The 26743-nt window shown below is 39.3% G+C and overlaps 2 protein-coding genes across 7 annotated transcripts in view; one reads left to right on the top strand and one right to left on the bottom strand.

Annotated features, from left to right (window-relative positions):
* The first annotated feature begins 268 nt into the window (after positions 1-268).
* Positions 269-22502, top strand: AP3M1 (adaptor related protein complex 3 subunit mu 1). 5 transcript variants are annotated; one of them, XM_046026656.1, is made up of 9 exons: positions 269-423; positions 10176-10451; positions 11122-11293; positions 14085-14222; positions 15790-15875; positions 16874-17007; positions 18052-18259; positions 19525-19669; positions 20148-22502. In XM_046026656.1, the coding sequence occupies exons 2-9, from the start codon at positions 10179-10181 to the stop codon at positions 20246-20248; spliced, it is 1257 nt and encodes a 418-aa protein (XP_045882612.1). In that variant the 5' UTR covers positions 269-423; positions 10176-10178; the 3' UTR covers positions 20249-22502. The 5 variants fall into 5 exon arrangements, with proteins under 5 accessions (XP_045882612.1, XP_045882613.1, XP_045882616.1 ...); XM_046026657.1 differs by lacking the exon at positions 269-423 and adding an exon at positions 471-702; XM_046026660.1 differs by lacking the exon at positions 269-423 and adding an exon at positions 507-819.
* Positions 22503-23786: 1284 nt separating this feature from the next.
* Positions 23787-26743, bottom strand: part of VCL (vinculin) — a 115855-nt gene continuing 112898 nt past the window's right edge. For both annotated transcript variants that reach the window (XM_046026930.1, XM_046026931.1), the window contains one exon: positions 23787-25888. In XM_046026930.1, the coding sequence (XP_045882886.1) occupies positions 25742-25888 (147 nt within the window). In that variant the 3' untranslated portion in view covers positions 23787-25741. The remainder of the gene's footprint in view (positions 25889-26743) is intronic.

Raw genomic sequence — 26743 nt, 5'->3', positions numbered from 1 at the left:
TTATCACCGCCTTCTTGTGCCCGAACCCCGCCTCTCCTGACTCTCTCCACTCGGTGTCTCTCCTTTCCACAGCCATTGGCCCAGCCCCTTTCTGGCCCCGCCCACCCGGCATAGGGGGACCCCAGACTGAGTTAGGCTGCGTACGAGCGCCTGAGTCCACATAGTGCGAAACCTGCCTTTCTTCTAGGTTCTGGGTGATCTAGAAGATTTAGATCCTAAACCTCACGAAACATCTTTCTTCTCATGCAACGTCTTTCCGCTTATTTAATATTTGCAGTACTGTAGCCCCAGTTGGTTTCTTTGAAGCTGTTAGGCAGGCAATCTATTGGGCAACCCAGCTGCGGGGTCCTCGCGGCCTTATCTGCCTCCGCCAGGGTCCGGAGTGGACCTGGCGCCGAATCAGTGGCTGGCCCGGGTGTCGGGGTGAGTGTGGGGGGAGGCGGGGAGACTGCGGACAGGGAACAGCTCGAAAACTGGGGAGCTGGCTGAATAGCTGGGGCTCCGGACTTTAGTCTGAGCTGCGGGAGAGTCTCCGATGCTGACCGCGCCTCTCTCTCGGCCTTCCGGGCTTTCTTGCCGTCGGGGCCGGAAGGGAGAGGTGCACCTGCAGCCTGGCCTTCTCGGGTCCCAGGCCCAAGAGGTTCAGATTTATTGGGGTCCCTCTCCGTGCTTCGGCGCGGGAAAAAGATCTTGTCACCCACGGTGAGCTGGAGTTCCAACAACTTGGACGTCAGCTCCAGGCTTCTGATTTGGAAGACAAAACCCCTGACTGACCTGAACAGATGTCCCGTTAGAGGGTGGCGCCTGAATGAGCTTGGGGTAGGGAATACCGTGAGGAGGACGTTGCAGTTCTTCAGGAAAGGTGACAGGAATCTAAACGGAGTATTGAAAAGTGATGACCTCTGTGGCCGGTTGGATTTGTTGGATTTCGATTGTGCCCGAAGTTGAAGTTTATAGCCTATATGATTAAGAAGGTGGTGCCAATAAAATTAGGAGACCTTACATGAGGAGGAGGAATTTTGTGGAACTTGCGATATATCCAGTTTGAAACCGTGGCTTAGGTGTGGATGGTAGAAAGATTAAAAGGGGGGGGGGGGGTCGGGGGGAAGGTTGAGAAGTAAGCCGAAAAGAAACTTTCAAGGTGAGAACCAAATCAGGTGATATTTCACGTAATAAGGTAAGAAGTATTTGTTTGGGTTTGGTTTGGGAAAGTTACCAATGACATGAAATGCTGCAAGGGCCAAAGGAGCAAGTTGAAGTCTGAGGCTAGGAAGCTGGATTTGATAATTAGGAAGTCATTAGGCCATTAGGCTTTAATACAGTTAGTAACTGTTAGGAGAAACTGCAAGTGTAAACTAATCCTTCATCATTTGGAGCAGGAAGCAAAAGATAATTGAGGATGTCAAGTCCCTAAGAGGATTGGGGTTTGTTTTAAATAAAAATACAAGACACATTGTGTTTTGGGGCAGAAAGCAAGCAACCAATGTGTAAGATTAAAGATTCAAGAAAGTGGAGATAAGACGCAAAAAGAGAGAATGGGGTGGGATCAAAACTACAAATGGAAGGATTAGTTTTGGAGAGAAAGGAGGACACTTTCAAATAAGACCATAGGAAAAGCTGGGGAATAAGGTGAATGAGGAATTAACTGAAATTTACATATCTTTGGTAGGGAAGCTCTCTTTGCAGTAAGGTTAGTTTTTCTTACTAAATCTTAGGATTTTTACAATATTTCTAAACATTCACCATAATATGCTGTTGGAGTTCCCTGCAGAATAGATATTTTTTTAAGCAGCCCAGTAATATCTCAATGCATGAGTGGCAAATGGCTTTTATAGAGAAGAGGAATTCTCTATCCCTCTACAAATGATCTCTCCTGTTACACAGAGAAATTGGAAGCAATCATCTTCCTACAGCCAAATGTACAAACCTTCTTCCCTTTCGTTTAAAGAGGAAAAGTGTCCAGGGGTCCCTAGGTGGCTCAGTCAGTTAAGTGGCTGCCTTCAGCCTGAGTCCTCATCCCAGGGTCCTGGGATAGAACCCCCACACCCATTTCTTCCTCTCCCTATTCTTATCCCTCTCCCATGCTTGTGCTATCTCACACTCCCTCCCTCTCAAATAAATAAATAAGATCTAAAAAATAAAAAGGAGAAAAAGTGTCCCTTACTAATGAAGGCATATCCTTTCATCTAGTCTCCCAGTACCATCCTTGCTTACCCTATCAGTATCTTCTTTTTTTTCTCAATTATTTCCTCTCCTACATTATCCTCCTTTCCCCTTCTACTCACACTTTTCCTTCAGCAATTAGAAATACTCTTCCTTAATTGTGTGAAATACTACCATTTATTTTCATGTCTTTTCATCCTCTTCACAGCTAGAGTTCTTGTATGTATCCTCTACTCTCCTTATCTCTAATTTTCCCACTTCTTGTTATTTATTTCTTAGCCCATTTCAGCCTGTCTTGTTCCCGTATTCCACTGAACTATCGCTAAAACTACCTTTGCTAAGATCACCAATGTCCTCTGTGTGTTAAATCAAATTCTCTGGGGCACCTGGGTGGCTCAGTGGGTTAAGCCTCTGCCTTCAGTTCAGGTCGAGATCTCAGGGTCCTGGGATCGAGCCCCGCATCGGGCTCTCTGCTCAGCAGGGAGCTTGCTTCCCCCTCTCTCTGCCTGCCTCTCTGCCTACTTGTGATCTCTCTCTCTGTCTGTCAAATTAAAACAAAACAACAACAAAACAAAATCATAAATTCTCAATAGGGACAAAAATTGCTTCGTGAGGTGCAAAAAAGAAAAAATCATAATCTTTATAAAACAGTATATATATAGTGCATAAGGAGATATACAGATATATATTATGTAATATTAAAATTTTGTGGGGGAGGATGTGATTGAAGGGGAGTCTAAAAAAGCCCTTAGCAGGTAATTTAAAAAACAAAATGAAACAAAACAAAAAACAGACATTTTCAGTTCTTTTTTTGTTCAGTTCTTCTTGTAGCTTGATCTCTTTGTGCCATTTAAAATGTTTAGTATTCCATTCTTCTGGAAACACATTAACACACATTGGTTACTAAAAATTGTTACTCCCCACCCTTTTTTATTGCTCTTGGCCACATGTTCTCAGCTTTTTTTTAAGGCCTACTTCCTTAACCCACTTGCTATTTGGGTGTTGGAGTTCTTTCCATAGCTGTCTTCTTAGTATGTACATTCTCTCTTTGTAGTTTTTTTTCTCCTTGTAGCTATAATTCCCGTTAACAAAAAGTCATGTTTACTCCTAAGTGTGTCTCCAACTCAGCTTCTCTTTGTAGCACTAGACCTACATATATAATAGTCTTTTGAATATATCCATTTGGGTCAAATATATCCAGAATTGGGTCAATATACAGGACCAGGGCTAAGTGCCTCATTTTTCTTCTCATCTCCAGCCCCCAAATCCACCTAATCTGCTCAAGCCTAAACAGTTCTCTTATCTTTTTATTTTATCCATCCCTGCTGTCAATACTGTAGTCCAGGCCATTACTATAATTTATCTCTGAACTGATGTCCCGTTATTCAATTTCCACAGTACAATTTCTCTTAAAACTGTAAATCAGATTTCATGAGTTCCCTGCTTAAAACCATGAAAAACTGCAGTGAGAATTAAGTGAACCAGTCTCCGTTTATCTCCTTCCCAGGCTCATCTCGCCACTTCCCTTCATCTCCTAAAATTGCTAAATTTATACTGGATTTCTTTACTTGTGTTCTCTGTCACCGCAAAGATTTGTGGAATTTTGAAGGACACTGTATTTCCCCCGTCATAACAGGAATTGCTTCTTACTGTATTAAGTTGTTTGCCTTCTTTGGTGAACTTTAAACTGAGTTCAGAGACTTTGTTCACCTTTCTATCCCCATTACTTACCATATATAAAACATAAAACTACTTGTTGAATGAATAAATGGTCAAAATACTGTCTGAGAATCAGAGAAGCTAGATTGTTCCCTAGTCTCATTCTCTTACCTTGCCCATAGGCCCTTCCTTCTATTCCTCTGTTCCGTTTTATGTAAAAGGAATACATTTTATTTTGGAAACATTATTCCAAGGACATTTTGACTAGTGATCTTCCTCGACTTATGCTGAGGTTATGTCCTGAAAATACTGTAAGTCAAAGATGCATTTAATATACCTAGACCTACTGAGCCTCATAGCTTAGCCTAGCCTACCTTAAATGTGCTCCGGACACGTAACATTAGCCCACAGTTCGGCAAAATTACATAACACAAAGTTTATTTTATAGTTAAGTGTTGAATATCTTGTGTAATTTGTTGAAAACTGAAGTGAAGAACAGAATGGTTTTAAGTGTATTTGCTGTTTACTCTGGTGATCAGGTGGCTGACTGGGAGTTGCGTCTTGCTGCCTCTGCCCACCATCTCGAGAGTATTATATCATTCTCCCAGAAAAATCAAAATTTGAAATTGAATGTGTGGATTCTAATGGATGCATATCACTTTTGCACAATTATAAAGTAGAAAAGTCTTAAGTCAAATTGTAAGTCAGGGACCATTTGTACTATAATTGCATTGTTTATGAATCATCAGGTTGTTCAACATTGGGTAGGGAGGATTTATGAAATATTTAAGATGCAGAATTCCGATGGAACTTTCTCACATGGCTTTAACATAAGCTGGTAGCATTCTGTTTTCTGATTCAAAAGTCACTAAAAACAAAAAGATGGTTGTGGTTGCAGTGAGTGTGTAGCTTTCCCGGAAAGTTTATCAGAATGATGAAAGGAGTAACTGCAGCTATTAAAAGGATAAGCAACTAAAGAAACAGGCTAATTTACACTGCAACATGTGACATTTATTTGATTGTTTTATGCATTAGGCTCTTGATCATAAAGGAATAGAAGAAACAAGCTGTCTTTTCTCACAATAAAAGGGTAAGGTGGGTTTTAAAGCTAAGCACTGTTGAGAGCTACAAGTGTTATGCTTTCATCTGAGCCCTAAGGAAACAAATCCAGATGGCGGGTTTAACTTGCTGTATTCTTCAGAGATTAGAACTATTGCCAACAAAAACAACTTTGGTGCAAACTTCCTGGAAAGAATTTTTCACCAGTTTAAGAGGATGAATAGGAACCTGGCCTCCAAAATAAAGGAACTGTGAAGTCACTTGCTGCAAGAACAAGTGACTTCTAGGGAATACTGTGGCAGCAAAGTTCCACAGATCCATACGAACTATACCTTCTATGGGATGAATGGTTTAAGAAGATAACTTTTGTCAGCTCTTTTAAATATAATGTCTGCTCTAAATAATTTATTAGAACACATTTTGGCTTCTAACTACATTAAGAAGCCCATCCTTCAGCTCTTCTTAAATTGTAAACTCAAAGAGCATATTTGTTGCTCAGTCCTGTATGGTAACCACCAGCTACATGTAGTTATCTACATTTAAATTAGTGAAAATTAAAACTTCAGTACATCCATTGCATTAGCCATGTGTCAAGTGTTCAGTGGCCACCTATGACTAGTGGATACTATATTGGACAGAGAAGATAGAAGACATATCCATCATTGCAGGAAATTCTGTTGCACAGTGCAGCATTAGAGTATGTTCCTAATAATAATGTATGTACTTAAAATTAGTCTCCAGGAGCCCAAAACTCACCCAGACCTGGGTTTGAACCCTAGCTCTTATACTTATTGTGTGATCTGATTTAACAATTCTCAGACTTCATGATCTATTCTGTAAAACAGGGGTAAGTGCAATATTTATAACATTGAGTCGTGAAGATTCAGTGAGATAATGTAGGGAAGTGCCTAGCATAGTGCCTGGCCCACAGTAAGTACTCAGTACCTTTTAGATATTATTAATTTATTTATTCTTAGTGAGTAAAAAACTTGGAATAGAGCTAAAAATTTAATTTTGTAAAGAATACCGTATTCCATCGCTGGCTCATTTCAAGTGCTCAAATCTGAGTCTCTGAGTAGGTTACAGTGTTCTCCTTTCAGCTATACTTCATATTTTAGATGAAGATTTTATTTTAAGAAAATGTGTCATAATATAAATTTAGTTGCAGATCTTATCATTGGCTGTTCCTGTTTCTTTTTTTTTTTAAGTGTATCAACAAAGGTTATAGTTAAAGTCAGTAACTTCTATACACAAGTCTGTATTCTAGTGACTCTCCTTAACACTCAAATAGAAATATAAGGCTGACACAAAGCAAACCTGTTAAAGCATCTGACTAGATAAAGAAGAAAAATTTAACAAGTTTCAATATTAATCTAGAAAAATTTAGTAGGTCCAAAGCCTAAGGGTTTATTGCTGCCAACTGGCAGTGATTGCTTGGCTCAATAGAGATGGCTTTGAACAAAGAAACATTGTTTGTTTCTAATGAACAAGAACCTAAAAATGTTAACAGCATTCATAGTTATTAATACAGTAATTACTAAAACACATCTTAGTAATTAGTAATTACTTAGTAATTAGTAATTTATGTAAAAACTTCTGAACATGTGCCAAACAGGAAGGGGAAATCATCACCAGATAGTCCTTAAATGTCAGCTGCTTTCATAAAATAAATGACTTGCTCTCAAAAGAACTGGTCAGGTTGGTGTCATTGTTTTCTGAACTGAATGAATCCATTCTGTAAAGTCTTCCTTTCCTCTTTGGAATTTATCTTCATCAGAGAAGCTATATGTATTCATTTTAAATGTTTTATAGTTGAACTATACTTACACAATACATAATTTTGAATTACTGGACCACTAGGCTAAACACCTGGTAAGTGATGTTATCTATATAAAAGAAGGGAACACCTTAAGGTAATTAAATCGTTTTCTACTGTCCCCCATTTGCAAGGATAATAAAGTTTTTATTTGAAATATAGTTAACACTCAGAAAATTACATGTCACAATGTAAAACCGAATGAATTACCACAAAATGAATACAACTTGTAACTATCATCTTGAACAAGAAATAAAACATTACAAGCACCTTAGAAAATATCCCCCATGCCCCTCTTAGTCACTGTCCCCACTCTCCATAAAAGATAGCATTTGATTTCTCAAACCATAGATTAGTTTTGTCTGTTCTAGAATATCATAGAAATAGAATCATACTGTATGTATCATTTTGTATTTGGTTTTGTTTGTTCAGTATTGTGTTTGTAAGTTTCATCCATATCTGCTTCATGTAGCAGTAGCTTGTTTTCATTGCTGTATAATAATTCATTTTCATAGTACACTATAGTTTATTTTTCTATTGTACTATTAATAAATATCTGAGTTAGGTGAACCATGAGAGACTACGGACTGTGAAAAAGAACCTGAGGGTCTTGAAGGGGCGGGGGGGGTGGGAGGTTGGGGGAACCAGGTGGTAGGTAATAGGGAGGGCACGTATTGCATGGAGCACTGAGTGTTGTGCAAAAACAATAAATACTGTTACACTGAAAAAATAAATAAATAAAAATAAAAAAAAATAAATATCTGAGTTCCAGGTTTTCACTATAACAGTATATTTTTATACATATTTTTGGTGCATAATTGTACACATTTTATGTTTAATCCACCTGGAAGTAGATTCATGTGTCACAGTTATTAAGAATATTTTTTTTTTAGTATATGTGCTACCGAAGCGAGCACTATTAAGAATATTTTTAAGTGAAATATAATTCACATGCTACGGAACTCATCATTTTAAAGCATACCGTTTAGTAGTTTTTAGTATATTCACAAAGTTGCACAACCATTATCTCTAATTCCAGGTGTTTATCACCTTAAAAAGAAATGGCAAACCCATAACCACTAACTCCACATTGTTCCCTCCCACCCAACCCCTGGCAACTACTAACCTAATTTCTGTCTCTGTAGATTTACTTATTCTGAACATTTTATAAAATGAAATCATACAATATGTGAGCTTTTGTGTCTGGCTTCTTTTACCAAGCATAATGTTTTCATGATTCATTCCTTTTTATGGCTGAATAATCTTTCATTGTTAGAAAATTATTTACCCATTCATCAGTTGATAGACATTTGAGTTGTCTCCACTTTCTGACTATTCTGAGTAATGCTGCTAGGCACGTTTATATACAAGTTTTTGTATGAACATGCATTTCCAGTTCTCTTAGTTTTATACCTAGGAGTAGAATTGCTGATTAATTCTACTCCTAGGTATAGGAAGTAACTCTTAACCTTTAACTTTTTGAAGAACTCACTGTTTTCCACAGAGTCTGTACCATTTTACATTTCTGTCAACAATGTATGAGTGTTCTAGCTTCTCCACATTCTTGTCAATACTTGTTATTGTCTGCATCTTAATTATATCTAGCCTAATGGATATGAAATATTACCCCATTGAGATTTTTATTTACATTTGAAAAGATATTGAGCACCTTTCCTTGTGCTTATTGATCATTGTGTGTATATCTTCTATAATGTTTTGAAATTCTTTGCCCATTTTTTGTATTATGTTGTCTTTTTATTAAGTGTTCTCTTTATATTCTGGATAGTAGTCCCTTATAAAATATGTGTTTGCAATTATTCTCTCATTCTGTGGGAGTCTTTTTATTTTCTTGATAATGCCCTTCAGAATACAAAAGTTTTAAATTCTGATACAAGTCCAGGTTATCTGTTTCTTTTGTTGCTTGTGCTTTTGGTGTCATCTTAAAAAATTACCTAATCCAAAGTCATGAGGACTTAATAGATACCTTTTTTTAAGAGTTTTTAATAGTTTCAGCTCCTATATTTAGGTCTTGATACATCTTGAGTTAATTTTTGTATATGGCATAAGTAGAGGTCCACATTCGTTCTTTTGCATGTGGGGATCTAGTTGTCCCAGCACCATTTGCTGAAAGACTATTCTCTCTCCCACTGAATGGTCTTGGTAATTTTATCAAAAATCAATGACCATATATGTATAAAGGTTAATTTCAGTATTCTCCATTCTATTCCATTGATCTGTATGACTGTTCTGCCAGTACCACATAGTATATTTGTAGTAGCAGGTTTTGAAATCTGGAAGTATGAGTCCTCCAGATTTTTTTTTCAAGATTGTTGTGGCTATCCTTGGTCACTTTCATTTCCATATGAATTTTAGGACCATCCTGTTAGTTCTCCCCCCCACCCCCAAAAAAGGGCAGCTGGCATTATAGTAGGGATTACATTGACTCTTAAGCCAATTTGGAGGGTATTGCTATCTTAATGATACTAAGTTCTCTAATCCATGAATGTAAAATGTCTTCCCATGTTTTAGATATTTTTAATTTCTAATTTCTTGCAGTGATGATCTGTACTACTCAATGTATGCTAATAATGCTCTGTACTGTTCTATATTAATGATGCTCTAATACTATTCAGTGTACTTGCTCTTGTGTTCAATTTAGTCCTAAATATTTTGATCTTCTTGATGCTCTTGTAATTGGAATTGTTTTCTCAATTTCATTTTCAGATTATTTATTACTAATGTGTAGAAATACCATTGGTTTTTAAAAGTATTAATCTTATATCCTGCAACCTTGCTGAATCTGTTTATTAGCTATGATTTTGTGCATGTGAGCATGTGTGTGTGTGTGTGTGTGTGTGTGTGTTCCTTAGGACTTTACATAGACAAGATTTTAACATCTGCAAATTGAGGTAGTTTTATTTCTTCATTTCCATTTTGGAAGCCTTTTGTTTCATTTTCTTGCCTGTTGCCCTGGCTAGAATCTCTAGTACTATCCTGAATAAAAATGATGAGAGTGAACACCATTGTTTATTCTTGATATTAAGGGGAAAGCTTTTAATCTGTAGTCATTAAATATGATGTTAGTTATGGGATTTTTCACAGATGCTCTGTTCTCTTGAGGTTAGGATATTTCTTTTTCTAGTTTGCTTTTCTTGTAAACAGGTGCTAGATTTTATCAAATGATTTTCCTGCATGTTTTGAAATCATTATTTTTTTTTGTCTTTTGTGTAGATTGTATGTTATATTGATTGATTTTCATATGTTGAACCAATCTTCCATTCTTGGAACAAATCCCATTGGTGTATAATCTTTATATGGTGCTGGATTCAGTTTGTTAGTATTTTGTCAAGGATTTTTACAGCTATTCTTAAGTGATACTGGTCTATAGTTTCTTCTGACGCCTTTCTCTGGTTTTGATGTCAGAATAAAACAAGGATGCTTTTTGATGTACACTAAATTTCAACTTCTTTCCCCCCAGAAAATGATCCACAGTCTATTTCTCATAAACTGTTCCGGTGACATATTTCTGGAGAAGCACTGGAAGAGTGTTGTGAGCCAGTCTGTCTGTGATTATTTCTTTGAAGCTCAAGAGAAAGCTGCTGATGTTGAAAATGTACCACCTGTCATTTCAACACCTCATCACTACCTCATCAGTATATACAGGGACAAACTCTTCTTTGTGTCTGTCATACAGACTGAAGTGCCCCCTCTCTTTGTAATTGAGTTCCTACATCGAGTTGCTGACACTTTTCAGGTTGGTTATTCATCAACTCTTTTGAACTTAAATTACTCAAATTAGTTGGGTGTGGGACACCTAATCATATTCTTTAATTATCCAGCTTTTGATGTGTCTTCTGTCTCTCTTCTTTTCAACTAAGCATAAATTCATGAACCCTTTTTTTGTAGGGTACACAGCAGTGCACATGGCTACTCCATTCACTGTTTCAGTAGACCCCAGTAATCTCATGGTCATGGAAGCCATATTTATATGTCTTACAGATTATGTCATCAGGAAACTGTAAAGCCCTCTACATACAGTTCCTTGAATGGTCCCAGGATTTTTATTGGTTATATAATCTTCTAATATTTACATTTTATTATCTTGCTAAGTGTACCAAATAATTGAAAACATACCTGTGTTTTGGGGGTACCTAATCAGGACAAATTAAGTTTATAGTTCACATCCTAGTTTAATGTTTCAACGTCCTCTCTGGATTAATATGTAATAGGAATTCAGTTCAGTCTAAAAATATTAAGAAAATATTGAGGACTAGAACTATCGAGCTTTTTTTCACTCTGAATGACATATTTTCAACATCTTAGTCAATGAATTATGCCACTGTAAGTTTATCCTTCTGAACAGAGTGTTTAGAAAGCCTTTCTTCATGCATTCCATTGTGCAATATTATGTACATTTTGTTAAGGACTACTTTGGTGAGTGTTCGGAAGCTGCAATTAAGGATAATGTGGTCATTGTATATGAGCTCTTGGAAGAAATGTTAGACAATGGATTTCCACTGGCTACCGAGTCTAATATTTTGAAAGAACTGATTAAACCACCAACAATTCTCCGTTCTGTCGTCAACTCTATTACAGGTAACGTGAAAACATGCTGCATTTGGAACTGAGCAATTAAAACTTTATAAACAACTCCTTGTTGCTTATGATCTTGCAGATACTGAGGTAGTCCAATTTGGTCAGAGTTAAAGTTAGTGGTATTGTTAAAATGTGTATTTCTTTCATGAGGAAACTAGATCTTAAATGATATAGAAAACTTGATTATTACTCTTATTAAAGACCACAAAAACATTATTACTATTACTTAACACTAAATAATAAGACTGAATAAATTTTCCCAGCTAATCCTAAGGAAGCCAATATAGTGAAGCTATAAAAGGAAAGCCTTTATGTGAGGCTACTTAGAACATCTAATCTATTTTTAGACTGCCATTTTACTATTTAAATTAGTATTAGTTTATGTAATGTGATGAAGATGTTAACTAACACTATACTCGGTAATCCTTATAGTATATAAGTGTATCAAATCAACATGTTGTACACCTTAAACTTAACACCATGTTATATGTCAGTGGTCTCTCAATACAAGCTGGGAGAAAAATAAAAATTAATAAATACCAGTATAAAACTGGCTACCCAGTATAAAGCTGTTGCTATCCCCAAATTACTGGGAAATAGAAAATTTAAGACTCTCTGCCACAGAGGACATATTGTCTCCTCCAAGTCTTTCTTTTATACATGTAGAAGATTTACTAAACCAAAAAGAGACAGGAAATTAATCTATTTGTGAGATTTCATGCATTGTGAGCCTTGTACTTGTGTTACAAGTTTCTAATTTTTGTTTGCTTTTTGAGTATAGCTAGAAATTAGGTACAGCCAGATGACAGTATTTTTTGAGAGTACCGAAGTCTTCTAGAGAAAGATAACTGTCAAATGTTACATGCCACACCAGCTACACTTTCTACCATTTAAACCACTTTCCAAGTGTATTGACCTAAAAAATGGGACAAGAGAGGCCTATGAAAAAGCTTTTATTCATCTTCTGTATAAGGCTGAGCACTGGGAGAAATTCAAGGAAAGATAAGATGGAGTGTATGTGCCTAAAAGTTACACTCCGGATGGGAGATTGGGGGGAAAATATTTAAGTATGTAAATAATATAAGATTATAAAAGGCAATTCCATACTTTATGAACAATACAGTGCCACTAGAAAGTACACATAATATAGTATTAAGTGGAAAAAAAATAAAATTTACCAAAAAATCTGCAAAACTAAAAAATTTCTCTTAATTACATATAAATATTCATACAGACAAAAAATTCTAAGATGTTTTCAATAATGACCATCTCCAGCTAAGGAACTATGTACTTTTTTTTTTTTTTTTTGCTTTATACTTTCTAATTTCTAAAATAAACATGTATTTCATAGTTACTAAAATATAGAATGAAAATATATAGGTTATTAAGGCAGTGCATTATGGAATTAAAGAGAATGGTTCAGTAAATGAATTGTGGTGCTTGGCCCAAGTACAGGGCCCTAGAGAATCAGCAGAATTTAGGGAGAGCGGAAGGAATAACAGCATTTTATAGATGGAACTATATGAGAAAAAACACATACAAAATGAAAAACATTGAATTGTATGAATTCATTTAGCAGGAACAGAGCTGTTTTTTTAGCTGAGTAATGAGATCTAAAACTTAAGAGTTAAGTTGAGGAAGTTCTTGAATAGTAGGCTAAATATTTAGTTTTTATCATAAAGCCAGTGTGGAAACATTGTAAGTTTGAACAGGAAGGTGAAAGCAGTGCTTTTAGAAAATTCTGGGAAGCTAAAGGTTTGGAGAAACAAACACCAATCATAATTAGACTGTAAAGTTTTATATATGGTATGATTGCTACTCTATTTTAAGGTGCAGTCGGAAAAAAAGAAAACTTACCAAAATAGAAAAAAATAAGTGCAACTTATTTATGAGGGAAATATTTAAAGAAATATACCAAAATGTTAATGGTAGTTGTATTTTGGTAATAGGAAGCTAGATTCTTTTTAGCCCCTTTTCTGAATTTTCCATGTGTTATTACTAAGCTTGTACTACTTTTGAGTTAGAAATGTAAATTAACCAAAATGTTAAATATGTCACAGCTCAAGGTTATGTTTTGGACAGCCAGACTTATTTTCAGACGTATGTCAATTTACCAGTAAATTAGCCAGATATTAAACATTAGCCATATTGCAGCCATTTGGGTGTGCTGACCTTAAAATGGGAAAAGGCCAGAGTGTGTTCTTCATCCATTTACTCCGCTGAGGCCTGCTTGGCAGCATGTCATGTAGAATTTAAGCTGAATACCAAAGGGCCTACTTAGCACTCCGTATTCTCAGTGGAGGCATTTTATCAGCAGGTTTTAAAACAACTAGCCTCTTTTCTTCATCAGTGGCAGCAGGACGAGATTTGTTGTTGAGCCACTGGAATTAGGTTAGGTTACTGTTAACACACAGGAAGCAAAAGATAAGTAAATGAGTTTAACCTAGTTTGGCACATAGAGGACCACGTGGCCTATTTCTGTCTTCTAGAAATTTGATCATACTGGTATGGCTATATCTCCAACTGTTCTGGAAACTATCCACAACTTCAATGAAGAAAAACCCAGACATTAAGGAAGCAGCTATAGCATTCTTTTTTTTTTTCCCCTGTTAATAGCTTTTATTTTTTCATTTTTAAAGTAACTATATACCCAATGTGGGGCTAAAACTCATGATCCACAGGTCAAGGGTCGCACACTCTACCAACTGAGCCAGCCAGGCACCCCTGTTAATAGGTTTCCAGATCACCATTTTATGCATTACCCTTGCTTTCTCTTCTTCCGGTTTTCTAGGCAGTAGTAATGTTGGGGACACACTCCCCACTGGGCAGCTGTCCAACATCCCATGGCGCCGGGCAGGGGTAAAGTACACAAACAATGAAGCCTATTTTGATGTCATTGAAGAAATAGATGCAATTATAGATAAATCAGGTAATTGCATGCATGTGGTCTTATTTGGGAAAACAGTTGAGCTGACATATGCTGAATAGAAAATTGAAATCCCTTGGTAGTATGGTTTCAGCAGAAAGGCATTCATTTCCTAATGGCTTAAAAATCTGTTTATTTTGCCCAGAGGTTGCATATAATTTTCATAACCACTAGCTGAGATCTGCCAAACCTTTGTGAATCAGATCACATGCTGCCTCACTTTAAACTAGCTATTACCCTGTATGCCTCTCCCTCCTCCCATTTTTTCTGCATTTATTGTTTATCTGCCATGCACCATACTTTTGCTACCACTGTATATGCAGTACTTGTAATAAAGACCCCAGACAAAACAGCAGTACTGTATTAGAATCATAAAATTTTATTAAAAACATCTAGTCCAACCCTCACATTTTATACCTAAGGAAACTGAGGCTTAGAAGGATTTAGTAATCTGCTTAAGGTCACACAGCTAGTTGGTGTATGAAAATGAGCTATCGTGAATTAATAGCCAGTATCTTTTCTTCAGTGGGTGCCCTTTTCATTATAAAATTCTATCATACGAGTAATAGCTATACTATTACGGAATAATGGCTCCTATTTCATAAAAGTTAACAGCTTAGTCCATTTCAATGAGAAATGTTCCTTATTTTTAAATTCCATCAAAAAATATTTTAACTTTGGGGCGCCTGGGTGGCTCAGTGGTTTAAGCCGCTGCCTTCGGCTCAGGTCATGATCTCAGGGTCCTGGGATCGAGTCCCGCATCGGGCTCTCTGCTCGGCAGGGAGCCTGCTTCCCTCTCACTCTCTCTGCCTGCCTCTCTGCCTACTTGTGATCTCTCTCTGTCAAATAAATAAATAAAATCTTTAAAAAAATATATATATTTTAACTTCAAACACTTTTTTTTTCTAAGAGGGAAAGAGTTGGGGGAGAGGGCAGAGGCAGAGGGTGAGAGAGAGAATCTTTTTTTTTTAAGATTTTATTTATTTATTTGTTTGTTAGAGAGGAAGAGAGAGAGAGCACATAAGCAGGCAGAGAGGCAGGCAGAGGCGGAGAGAGAAGCAGGCTCCCTGCTGCGCAAGGAGCCCGATATGGGACTCCGAAGGCAGCGGCTTAACCCACTGAGCCACCCAGGAGTCCCGGGAGAGAGAATCTTAAGCAGGCTCTACACTCAGCGTGGAGCCCAAGGCAGGGCTCGATCTCATGACCCTGAGATCATGACCTGAGCTGAAACCAAGAGTCAAAGACTTAACTGACTGAGCCACCCAGGCACCCCCAAAATATTTTAATTTCATATCCAGCAGTCTTACAAGGTTGACTCCACAAAGACAGAGGCAGTTTTGACATTCCTTAGAATTACCACAGTCCTACCAGAGTTAGGTGTGGGCCATGGTACTTAGTGAAGAAGCTGCCATAACCAATGTAATGGATCCCCTGTCCACTAAATTGTTAGTAGATGTGCAAGTTTCATTATGTCTGACACCCAGAAGGTGTCTCCATTACTTCAGATACAGTGATTGCTCTAGTAAAGACTCAGAGTCCAATGACATTATCACTTTCTTTCCTTCTTCAGGATCTACAGTCTTTGCAGAAATTCAGGGGGTCATTGATGCTTGCATTAAGCTATCTGGAATGCCTGACCTTTCTCTTTCTTTCATGGTAAGTTTTGTTCTCCTGTCCCATAGCTCTTTGCATCCCTACTGTATATGGAGTACTAAATGAAATGATAAATACTGAGAGATGTTTGTATCTTAGATTATAGGATTATCTCAGAAATATTCTAAGATTGATTTATTTAGAGAGAGAGAGAAAGAGCGCACACTTGAGCGTGAGCAGAGGGAAGGGTAGAGGAAGAAAAAGAGAGGGTCTCAAGCAGACTCCATGCTGAGCCAAGAGCCCGACGTGGGGCTCGATCTCACAATCCTGAGATCATGATGTGAGCCAAAATCAAGAATCAGCCACTCAACTGACTGAGCCACCCAGGCATCACCTATCTCTGAAATATTCTTAGCCAGCTTCGCAAGACAGTGGCTTAGGTAATGAGCATGGCCTTTATAGAAGGCTGAGGAGAGGTCTCCTGGGTGTGTTAGGAGAGGCTTAAACAGCTGGCTGGCTTTCACAAATCTGTAGTCTCACTTATTGAATTATTATTTGCTTTGCTGGTATGAAAGGTCATTGATCTTTTGCATTATTTTAGACTCAGCATGATACACTACTAAGAAAAGAGAACGGAGTTCTGATGCTAACTTGTCCTGTCCCACATATAAAATATTTGTGGGGCTCCTGGGTGGCTCAGTCAGTTAAGCAGCCAGCTCTTGATTCAGGCTCAGGTCATGATCTCAGGGTCCTGGGATCGAGCTTCACATCAGCCTACATGCTTGGTGGGGAGTGTGCTTGAGGATTTTCTCTCTCCCTCTCCCTCTGCCCCTTCCCCCTCACACACGCATTCTCTCTTTCTGTCTCTCAAATAAATCTTAAAAAAATAGATATATTTGAAAGCCTTATGAAACCATTAAGTTTATGTTACTGTGGTCATAGTAACAAACTCTTAACATGACTGTTTTATCCTTAGGGAGTATTTAATTTCTCCAAATATCTAAGTAGAGTTGCCATATTCCATGCATTCTGTGAATATTGCCGTCTTGTTTTCCTGGCAGAACCCACGGCTTCTAGATGATGTCAGCTTCCACCCCTGCATCCGGTTTAAGCGCTGGGAATCTGAAAGAGTTTTGTCCTTCATTCCTCCAGATGGAAATTTCCGGCTCATATCATATCGTGTCAGCTCACAAAAGTATGATGATGTATCAGCTAGAAATCTGCTATCATGTATCTGTGTGATGGGTGGTCACCTTACCTTTTTCATTTTAACAGTTGGAGACTTGAATTCATCACTGCCCCCTTTAGCTCACCAGGAAACCTAGGAAGAACTGGTGAAAATAAGTATCTGAAATAATCAGTATACCTTAAATATGAGAATATAAAGTAGTAGTAAAAGAGACTAGTAAAACATGTACCTAAGAACAAGCAAGAATTTTTGACTTTGCATTAGCTGTGCAAAACCTGGAACCCATGCCATAATTTTACTGTGGTCTGTAGACGTCAGAGCTGACAGAAGGAGCTCCAGCTTTCTAGGCTATCTCCCAACTAACTGGCTTCAGGTCACCCTTTTGTGTACTAAGGTTTAAATGAATTGGCATTATGGGTTGTAAATAGTTTGTCCCTTGAAAATATCAGAAGGTATTTCAGATGGGAACCAAAAGCAGAGGAATTATTTCTTGGCTCCAACCACATAGGGACTATTTTGTTTAGGATAATTTAAAATTATCTTTTCTGTGGGATCTTAATTTCTTCAAACGAGGACTGTTTGCCCCTGTTGTTTATACTATCTTTTTTTTTTAATATTTTTATTTATTTATTTGACAGAGACACAGTGAGAGAGGGAACACAAGCAGGGGGAGTGGGAGAGGGAGAAGCAGGCTTCCTGCTGAGCAGGGAGCCTAATGCGGGACTCAATCCTGGGACCCTGGGATCATGACCTGAGCCGAAGGCAGACGCTTAACAACTGAGCCACCCAGGCAACCCTGTTTATATTGTCTTGATTCCTATCTTAATGTGCATACTTATTGCTCAGAAATTGTGTGATTCCTCGTGTGGTGGTACTTCTACCCTCTGGTAAGTACCAGTGAATTCTGAGTCTCCAGTTCTAGGGGGTGTATGGCCCTATAGTGGAGTCAGAGTTAGAGTAGGATACTCTGGACTGAGGTTACCAGTTCCCTCAAGAGCTGTGTCACACCATTAATTATGTTTGTGGTTGTATCTGTCTTTCTCTTTTCAGTCTAGTGGCAATACCGGTGTATGTGAAACATAGCATCAGCTTTAAGGAGAACAGTTCTTGCGGTAGATTTGATATTACGATTGGACCAAAGCAGAATATGGGGAAAACTATTGAAGGAATCACGGTAACGGTTCACATGCCGAAAGTTGTGCTGAATATGAACCTGACGCCAACACAAGGCAGCTATACATTTGATCCAGTTACCAAGGTACAGCTCCCTCTAATCAAGAGTGAGCAAATGTTTCTGCAGTCTTTATTTTATGATGGCAGGGAGGGCAGAAGGAAGGGTTTAAAGTTCCTAACAAGACCTGGAGAGCATACTGTGCTGTGCTCTCGCCCCTGGCTGTGGAGGGCATACCGCATCTGCTGCTAAGATGAACCGAAAAGTAAGACTCATTCTGTTATCCTTCAGAGTGTGCCTTTCCTCATCCGCTGGTAATCTAGAGACATACTCGCTGATGAAGAAGATGTAAAAACCTTTTTAGAAAGAGAAAAACAGTATCTGGATGTAAGAAGTTAGTATTGTAGTCTCCTAATTGTTAAATTTTCTGTAGTAATTGATCATTATGAACTTTCTTTTTAATTAAAAAGCACTGTTCATACTCTTCCATAGGGGATGCTGGCTAGGAAAGCTGCTTCTCACCATGTAAAATAAATGTGCCTCCAGCAATGGGTTTCCAGAAAAATTGTAAAAGATGGTTTCCTCTCAGCTTTCTGCTTGGGTAAAAAGTATGATTCTTTTCAACCGCAGAGACATGGAACTGCCTGATAAGCGAAAAGGCATATTTTTAAATAAAATCATTGAATGTTAAAGGTCATTTAATCCTGTCCTAAGGATTTGAAGAATCTCCCTAGAGATTACCCAGAGCTGAGAAATGAAGGCAGAGCTCCAGATCCCTGACCCTTCACCTTGGCTTCAACTCTAATAGTTTCACTTTCTTGACTAGTACTGAGCTTCTGCACTAAAGATTTTACTTGACCAAAGAAAGCTAAAAAGTCTAAAAAACACCAATTTAGGTTCCATATTCTCATGTTACAGCAAAGTAAACTGAGGCCCAGAGACTTACAATGAAGGTGGTATAGTAGAAAGAACATTTGAAATCAGATCAGGTTCGAATCCCAACCTTGCCTCTAATCTAGCTGTGTGACCTTGTGCAGGTCATTTGACCACTGAGCCTCAGTTTCTTTGTAAGAAGAAGACAAAAGTTACATCACAGGCCTCTTTGAGATAACGAATGAATAGTGCTAAGCACAGTGCTATATCCAAAAGTAAGTAGATGCTCTACAAATGTTGGTTCTCTGCCCTTGCCATTTGGAGTCACAGAACTGATTTGTGTAAAATCCCTTGAAGATCCCGGGTCTCTTGTTTCCAAGACACTGTACTTCATTCTGTACAGAAGTTTATGGTGCCTTTGATCATTTGTGCTTATAGTAAATGGTTCAGATTGTATTTGTTTTTTATGTCTTTTTAAGGTACTAACATGGGATGTGGGAAAAATTACCCCTCAAAAGCTCCCAAGTCTTAAAGGACTGGTAAATTTACAGTCTGGAGCACCCAAGCCAGAAGAGAATCCAAGTCTCAACATACAGTTCAAGATCCAGCAGCTTGCTATTTCTGGTAAGAACAAGTTTTGACTTGTGTTTAAGGGTGAACTGAGTTCTGCTAAAGTCAACTCTCAGGAGCTTCAAAGGGTGGGAGCGTTCCCTCTTTAGAAAGAACAACAGCTTATTTGCCTGTCACCCTGGGCTGTGGCGCCATCCTCTCAGGTATGATGATTTTGCAGAGCTCCTTATTTCACACAGCTTTCTTCCACCATACCCTCCTCATCCAAGCACGAAGGAAGGAGTCATTCATACTCACAGGAAGGACTGTCCTTCAAAGACATCCCTGGCCCACATGGGAACTAAACTAAAAACATCCCCCAACAGTGCTATAACACATAAATAGTAGAAGGGAGATTGCTTCCAAATGGTAGAAGGGACACTGGGTTAATGTCAGATTTACTGGGTAGTGTTCATTGCTAAACAAGTAATTGCTAGTTGCTGTGGCCAGGAAAATAATTTATTCCTTTCCTTACCTGTTCTTTTTGACACAGGCTTAAAAGTGAACCGCTTGGACATGTATGGGGAGAAATATAAGCCATTTAAAGGAGTCAAATATGTCACGAAAGCTGGAAAGTTCCAAGTGAGAACATGAGAAGAGGCCAAAATTCCTCAAGATCTGTTTGTTTTCCTAGTGTCATTATAGTTTATTACTATTAGGTACCAAGTGGGTGGGAATCCATATTCTAGTCCAAGCATTCCTGTTGAGCTACACACAGCTAACGAAGTTGCTTAGTAATCAGTGTAGGGTTCTGAAGAGGTTTAAGCTAAGGAAACTTTGAATGACTTAGCTTATTTTTTTTATCTTTTCAGTTAGGAAGATTCTGGAGGTGATTGCCTCCTGGGGGGTGGGGGGGGGCTCAGCTGGAGGCTCCACATTGTAACAACAGTAAAGGCAAGAGGCTGCAGTGATAACCTCTCCCCTAAAACAAGTGAACTGATCTCAGCAGGAGCTGTCTCCATCTGTAATATGATGTATCACAAGTGCAGCCCAGCGTCACAACTGATCTTAGCCGTCCCAAATCAGCATCTGTCCCAACAGAGGAAGTTCCCCCCACCCCAAGAAGTTTACAAAAAACTGCCTCTTCAAGTGTTTGCCTTATTCAGCTTTTCACTTGTGCCATTAAGCAAGCACTGTAGCAAAAGCCACTTCCACTGGCCCAGGCAGGGAGCCCCATGGCTCCAGGCTCCATTCTCACTGTACTTGGTCTTGTATTTTTTATAAATAAGATTTTTACGTAAAGCTCAGATTTTGATTTACAGGGACCTTGCTGCAGGAAGTACCATCTCCGTTTTGTGCCACTAGTTCAGCCCTTAGGTAATATAGTCAGTATCATTTGTATCAAAGGGGCGAATGCTTTATTAAGGCAATAAAAGGGAATACTACTTCTGCTTTTAGGAAATTATTGCAAGCACAAGCATTTGAAATTTGAAGCAAATTAAAGCATCAAAGCAAAACTTAAGTGAACTTTGCCACCTTCATGTTTTATAAAGCTTATCTACACCACTTTAACCATTGTTAGCCTAAAGGCCTCAAGCCCTCGTTCAGCAAAAGCAAGACAATGTGCCTGCTTCACTGTCTTCACTTTTTTTTTTTACACTTTTATCTTTTTTATTGTTGTTCTTAAGGTCTTGGATTTACCCGCATCTCTTGTCTTCAGGGGGAGCTCTCTTTTCATAGTCTGTGCTTCCCAAGGCTACAGTGGCCAATAGGTTCCTTCCTGAAACTTGTCATAATTGTTATTTGAACATCTCCACTGTACTGACCAAGTACTTGGAAGTACATGATACTGAGGCAGTAACAAGATCCTCAGAAACACTGATAAAACCATCATCTTGGTTGGGAAGTCAGTCTAGGGTTGTATCCTTTCACTCACCTTCACTGGCTTTGAAGTCCTTGCCCAGTCGTTTTGCCTCATTAGACACGAAGAATGGAGAAAGGCTGAGAGATACAAGTGCTTGTTCTTCATGGTTCCCACTTGTTCTTGCTTATGTTCTTCGTTTTCTTCTTATGACCGACTCCATTCTCTTCTTTCGTCTTGGCATATAACTCCTTTTTCCATGTAATGCTAAGAATGGCCCTTAAATTCATCCCATTCTGCTGTCAAGGGCTAGTGGTCGCTGCTGCTACAGAGAGCCCACCAGACAGCAGCCTTCTTTTTTTTTTAAGCTTTTTTTTTTTAATTTTTTATTTGTTTATTTGACAGAGAGAGATCACAAGTAGAGAGGCAGGCAGAGAGAGAGAGAGAGGGAAGCAGGCTCCCTGCTGAGCAGAGAGCCCGATGCGGGACTCGATCCCAGGACCCCGAGATCATGACCTGAGCCGAAGGCAGCAGCCCAAGCCACTGAGCCACCCAGGCGCCCCCAGACAGCAGCCTTCTTACCTTTGCCTGCCTAGGGTACCCAGCCCGCCTTTCATCTAATAGGAAATGGCACTTTTTGCAAATTCAAAATTTCTTGGGTAACCAAATCAGCTTGGCAGCTAAAATCAAGATGTTGCCAAATATTTATTTCCTTTGCCTAAGGTTAATAACCCAGTCTAATTGCTTTAATTTTTAATGTCTTTTAATGTCATATCTCAAAAGGACAATCAGATATTTGCTTTTCTTTCTGCAGAATCCCTAATCTCAACCATGTATATCTGGACTGTCCAATTTTATTTCTGTGCTACCTTCTCTTATATATAAAAAAGCAGATTATATGCCAAGAGTCCATTGTCTCTAGCAATTTCTGCTATAACTTCCAAGTAGACTGTTTCCTTTTACAATTAAATTATTGTATTTATTAATTTGAATCCAGCAAATCCTTTCTCTAATCTGGCTATACTGTCAATAAAAAGATGAAAGCAACAAGTTGATTTTTTAGCTTGACTGTTGATTGAGCATTCTCAGATGGGCACGCGTCAGCGTCACAGCAGGCTAACATGACCAGATTCTGTTCCGTGTCATCACATAAGGTGTAATGGTTGCTGCAAAGCACTTGGAAGTGCTCCTCTCCACCTCAGTGTGTCAACAGCCACGGATCCTTTCTCTGAGCATCACCCTCTGGCCAGAGACTGAGCAGCAAGTGATCAAAGTTACTCTCCCTATCACCACCACCACCACCTACCAGTAACAAAGATCCATGAATACTTAGTAGTGGCAGAATATTTTTCAGACACAGAATCCAGCTAATCTCAGAATGGCCCCTTTTTATAAATTCTTAAAGGAGGTCTCCTAAGAGCAAATGCAAATGAAGTAGATGCTCTTTTTCTGCATAAGGAAGTTACCGTCATTCAGAGAGAATTCAGGTGATGGGTTCATCCCTAAAGTACAATAGAACAACCCTTGGAAGATGCTGGTCTTCACTGTTCTTAGAGTCCTCTGATTTGAGAAAACAACTAAAAAATATAATGCAGCAGGAAGGCAGCACCCATGAACATATGGTGAGTAACAAAATGAGACCAGAATTTGTTTTCAGATGTTGCCTAGTCATTCCATAGCCTTGGACATTTCTCTTGAACTCCAGCAGTCTGGAATCTTGCCTCCCTGGTCAGCAACACTTCTAAATCAGAATAAATGTAGTCCGCAGCACTCTCTCTCTTTAATGATCCCCTTTCAGATCCAGAAAGTCAGGCAGAAACAGTGATGTGTCCCTTCGAATCCCAAGTACCTACTCCCACTTTTGGTCTGTGCTTCCTCAAGCAAGAGGATTATGTCCCCAAAGCTAGCTCAGCCTTATATTCCTGGGGATCTCTGACAGCCCTATCGTTCTACCTTGGGCTTTGAAATACAAAAGCAATAGACCCGTGGTATTCTTGTACATGTAACAGCTGCGGCCCCGTCAGGGTGACGGTCCCCACGACTAGCTGGCGATCCACATCTGGTGTTTTCCTCCTGTTGTTCACGCCAGTCACCTCCTTCTGGTGTAAAATCCCCAAAGTTGGGCTTCAGTACGCGGACCCTTGTTAGGTAAATACGGTGCTGCTGTACAGTACTAGTATGCTGGTCATCCAGTTCAACACATGCACGTGGGTTAAATAAACCTCTTTGGTTTCGAGATCCTGAGATTAGTTTCATTGGCTATTGTTCAAAACAAAGGAGAAAGCTGATCTAAATGTTTCTGCTAAAATAATATACCCATCATTTAAAGAATTATTTATACAAATGCATTTTATTGTTTTAAACAGAACAAAAGAAGAGGCAGAAAATATTTGCATATAACAAATCCTAGCTTATAAGTGTAGTTTTTGTGATGATGTCTCTAATCAGTCTTCAGGGATTTTTTTTTTTTTAACTTGCTTCACTGTGTCTTAAGCACTGATATTAGAGAAAAGCACATCGGCATAAAGTGTAAACCAGTGTCTCAAAACCCTGGAAGAACCTGGAGAGCAGACATGATTTTTCTTATTTCCTCTAAGTAATCTTTCATAAAACAAAAGGTGATCTTTGGCATAGATTCATACTTTAAAGGCATTGATATTGCATTTATATCAGGTAAGCAACTATACAGATATGCTGAGGGCCTTGAAAATAATATTCATCAGTTAAAAGAAAATAGAGGAAGCCTGAGTGTACAGTACCAACTGAAGACAAGTTTTACACAGGAGACGTTGGGATTTAACACACATTGGAAATGAGAAGAAAGGACATTCAGGCAACGGTTCTTACTCCTTTACTCATCCAGGTCTGGCTTTGGGAAGAAGTAGGATTTCATGTGCTGGGCAATGCTTAGACAGCAGTGATAATGCAAAAAGAGGAAAAATTCTTCTCTCTCACTTTGCTAATAGGAAACTTATGGTGATAATTAAATATTATATCCATTACTCACGAGCATTTGTACTTGGGAGGGAGGGGGCGATAACAGGGACTTGGTTAAGGGAGGTAGGACTATACTGAGCACTATTTCCCACTGATTCATCCCCAACGGTGCCAGAGTTCCAGACTGCAAGTACCAATCTCCCTTAGGTAGGAAGTGCCCTTCAGACAGGATTGCCTTTCTATTAAACATTCCTGGGGGGCAAGCACCAGTTCTTAGGTGAATTTCCAAAGGATAAAAAGGATCTTTCAAAATTACAATGAACAAACACATATCTTTGCAATCTTGTTTAGGAAGGGTATGAGGGAAGAATACAAAAGCCAGGATTGGGGACATGATTTGGTTAAAAACTCAATGCAGCATTACAGCTCAGAAAGAACAGTAAGAGCTAAGAATGAATGACAAGGCCTCAGCACAGATCTCTGCAGGCAGTGACAAAGCATGAGGCGCCTGAGAGTGGCCACGCCGGGAAGAAGGGCAGGGCCTCGCCCGGCTACTCTGCCCCTCCGGCGGCAGAGAGCACCAGGACACACAGTGTGTGGGATGGCTACCTTCACAGGCCGAGGCGGGATATAGGACAGGAAGCTTCCCTAGCACAGACGTTGCTCAGGGGCAAGGTAAAGACAGAATCGTGTGATTCTGTGATTTCCTCCTGAGAGTGAAATTTGGTTTTGCACTGTGGGAAGTGAGAAGGATTAACCTGGGGAAGGGCAAGAGGTGAATCCAGGCCCCATGTGCTGGGGCTCCCCAGAGGCCATCTTCCCTTGTAGCAGCAAAGCTCACTTCTGAAAAGGACCCAGAGAGCACAGCCAGGGCCAGGAGCAACATGGAAAGCCAAAACAAATTTTGGAGGCACAGTGATTTCCTTCTTAACTAACTTGCCTGGGCCTGGGTCTTGGGACCCTGGTAGGGAGGCTTGGAGGGGAGGGGAAAGAGAAAAGGAAGCAGGAGAGGAACTGTCCCCTAGGGAACGAGGGCGGAGCAGGGTGTTCAGTCTTGGCTTCTGAGCTTATGTGAAGTCCATGGGCTAGAAACCCAGCCTTCCTATTGGGATAGAGTGTGCACAAGTATAACTGTGTTGGAGAATACAGGCTTTATACGGAGAAACATTTCAAAGTGTCCATGACAAGAGTATAAATGGTTTCTAAAGTGAAGAGGCCCCATTCCTTTCTGTTATGTCAGGCCAAGATGTGGCCTATAACCCCCTAGCAATTCTCGGCATCTTCTGGGACTCAGATCATTTCATTCTGTTTAGTAGGGGTTTCTGTGCCAACCAGGTTTGACCAGGTGCCTACTGGTACCAGGGAGTCTTTCTAACCCAGCGTAGTGTGAATCCAGCATCTGTTCGAATTTTGATTGAAGCAGCTTCTGCTTCTCGAACGGTCTCCTTCACAGACTGCATAAGGTTCTGGGCATTGTGAACCAGCATCTCTGTGGCCTGCAAGGAAAGAGAAACTCTCCATTACTTGTCATCCCAGAGGCGGCCCTTCCTTCAAAACCGGCCCAAGCTAGGCGTGGGCTGCAGGTCACCCAGCCTGCAGCCAGGATCCACGTACTTGTCGCATCACTGGGAAGTTAAGGGGAGCACCAAAAAGAACCCCAAAAAACCCACCCCTGATTATGTACTATACCCTCAACCGGCTTCTAGCATGTACTCTTGCCTGCTCTTCAAACAAGCTCCTGGCTCGGGCTCTCGCTGTTCCCTCTACCTGGAATGCTTTTCCCTCATGGCCCAGCCCTCACCTCCTTCAGATCTTCGCTCAGAAGTCACTTTGGTGAGGCACCCCCTTCCCACCTTACTTTAAATCACAAACACCTTCCCCAGTGACAGCATTGCTCATCCTCCAAGTCTTCATTTTTCTCCATGGAACCCATCCTTACTAACTACGACGCTTTATGTAAATTTTACCTAGTTTGTCTGTTTTATCTGTTTTACCTGATTTTATTTAAAATTTAAGTTCCACAAGGGCAGTGATTTTTGTGAGTTTTGTTCACTGCTGTGCCCCGTGTTAGGCCAGTGCCCGGCACAAAAGAGGTATTTCATAAATATATAATTTTAAACAATGAATGAAGAAATAACCAAATAAACCAATCATTTATAAATCCGTGAAAATCAAAATAAATAAATCTCCTAAGCACACAAACTTATAGGGCTAGGATCATACTAGGACTCCAGCACAGAAAGTCAGAGAACGCACTGATTCATTAGCTCCCAATTTTTAATTCTTATCTCTTTTTGAGCCAAAAAAAAAAATCAAACAAAACAAAAAAAAACATTTTTAAGCCATAGACT

This window comes from Meles meles, chromosome 13, assembly GCF_922984935.1.
Source record: "Meles meles chromosome 13, mMelMel3.1 paternal haplotype, whole genome shotgun sequence".
In the NCBI taxonomy this organism is placed as follows: domain Eukaryota; kingdom Metazoa; phylum Chordata; class Mammalia; order Carnivora; family Mustelidae; genus Meles; species Meles meles.
Note: the sequence above shows the minus strand (reverse complement) of the source record. Positions and strands in the feature narration are given on the sequence as shown.

Bases quoted from the DNA above. Each gene is read 5' to 3' on its own strand.
- AP3M1 (XM_046026656.1), top strand. From the start codon at position 10,179: ATGATCCACAGTCTATTTCTCATAAACTGTTCCGGTGACATATTTCTG. The intron at 14,223-15,789 runs GTAATTGCATGC...TTCCTTCTTCAG, and splicing joins TGCAATTATAGATAAATCAG to GATCTACAGTCTTTGCAGAA. The intron at 18,260-19,524 runs GTACAGCTCCCT...TGTCTTTTTAAG, and splicing joins CATTTGATCCAGTTACCAAG to GTACTAACATGGGATGTGGG.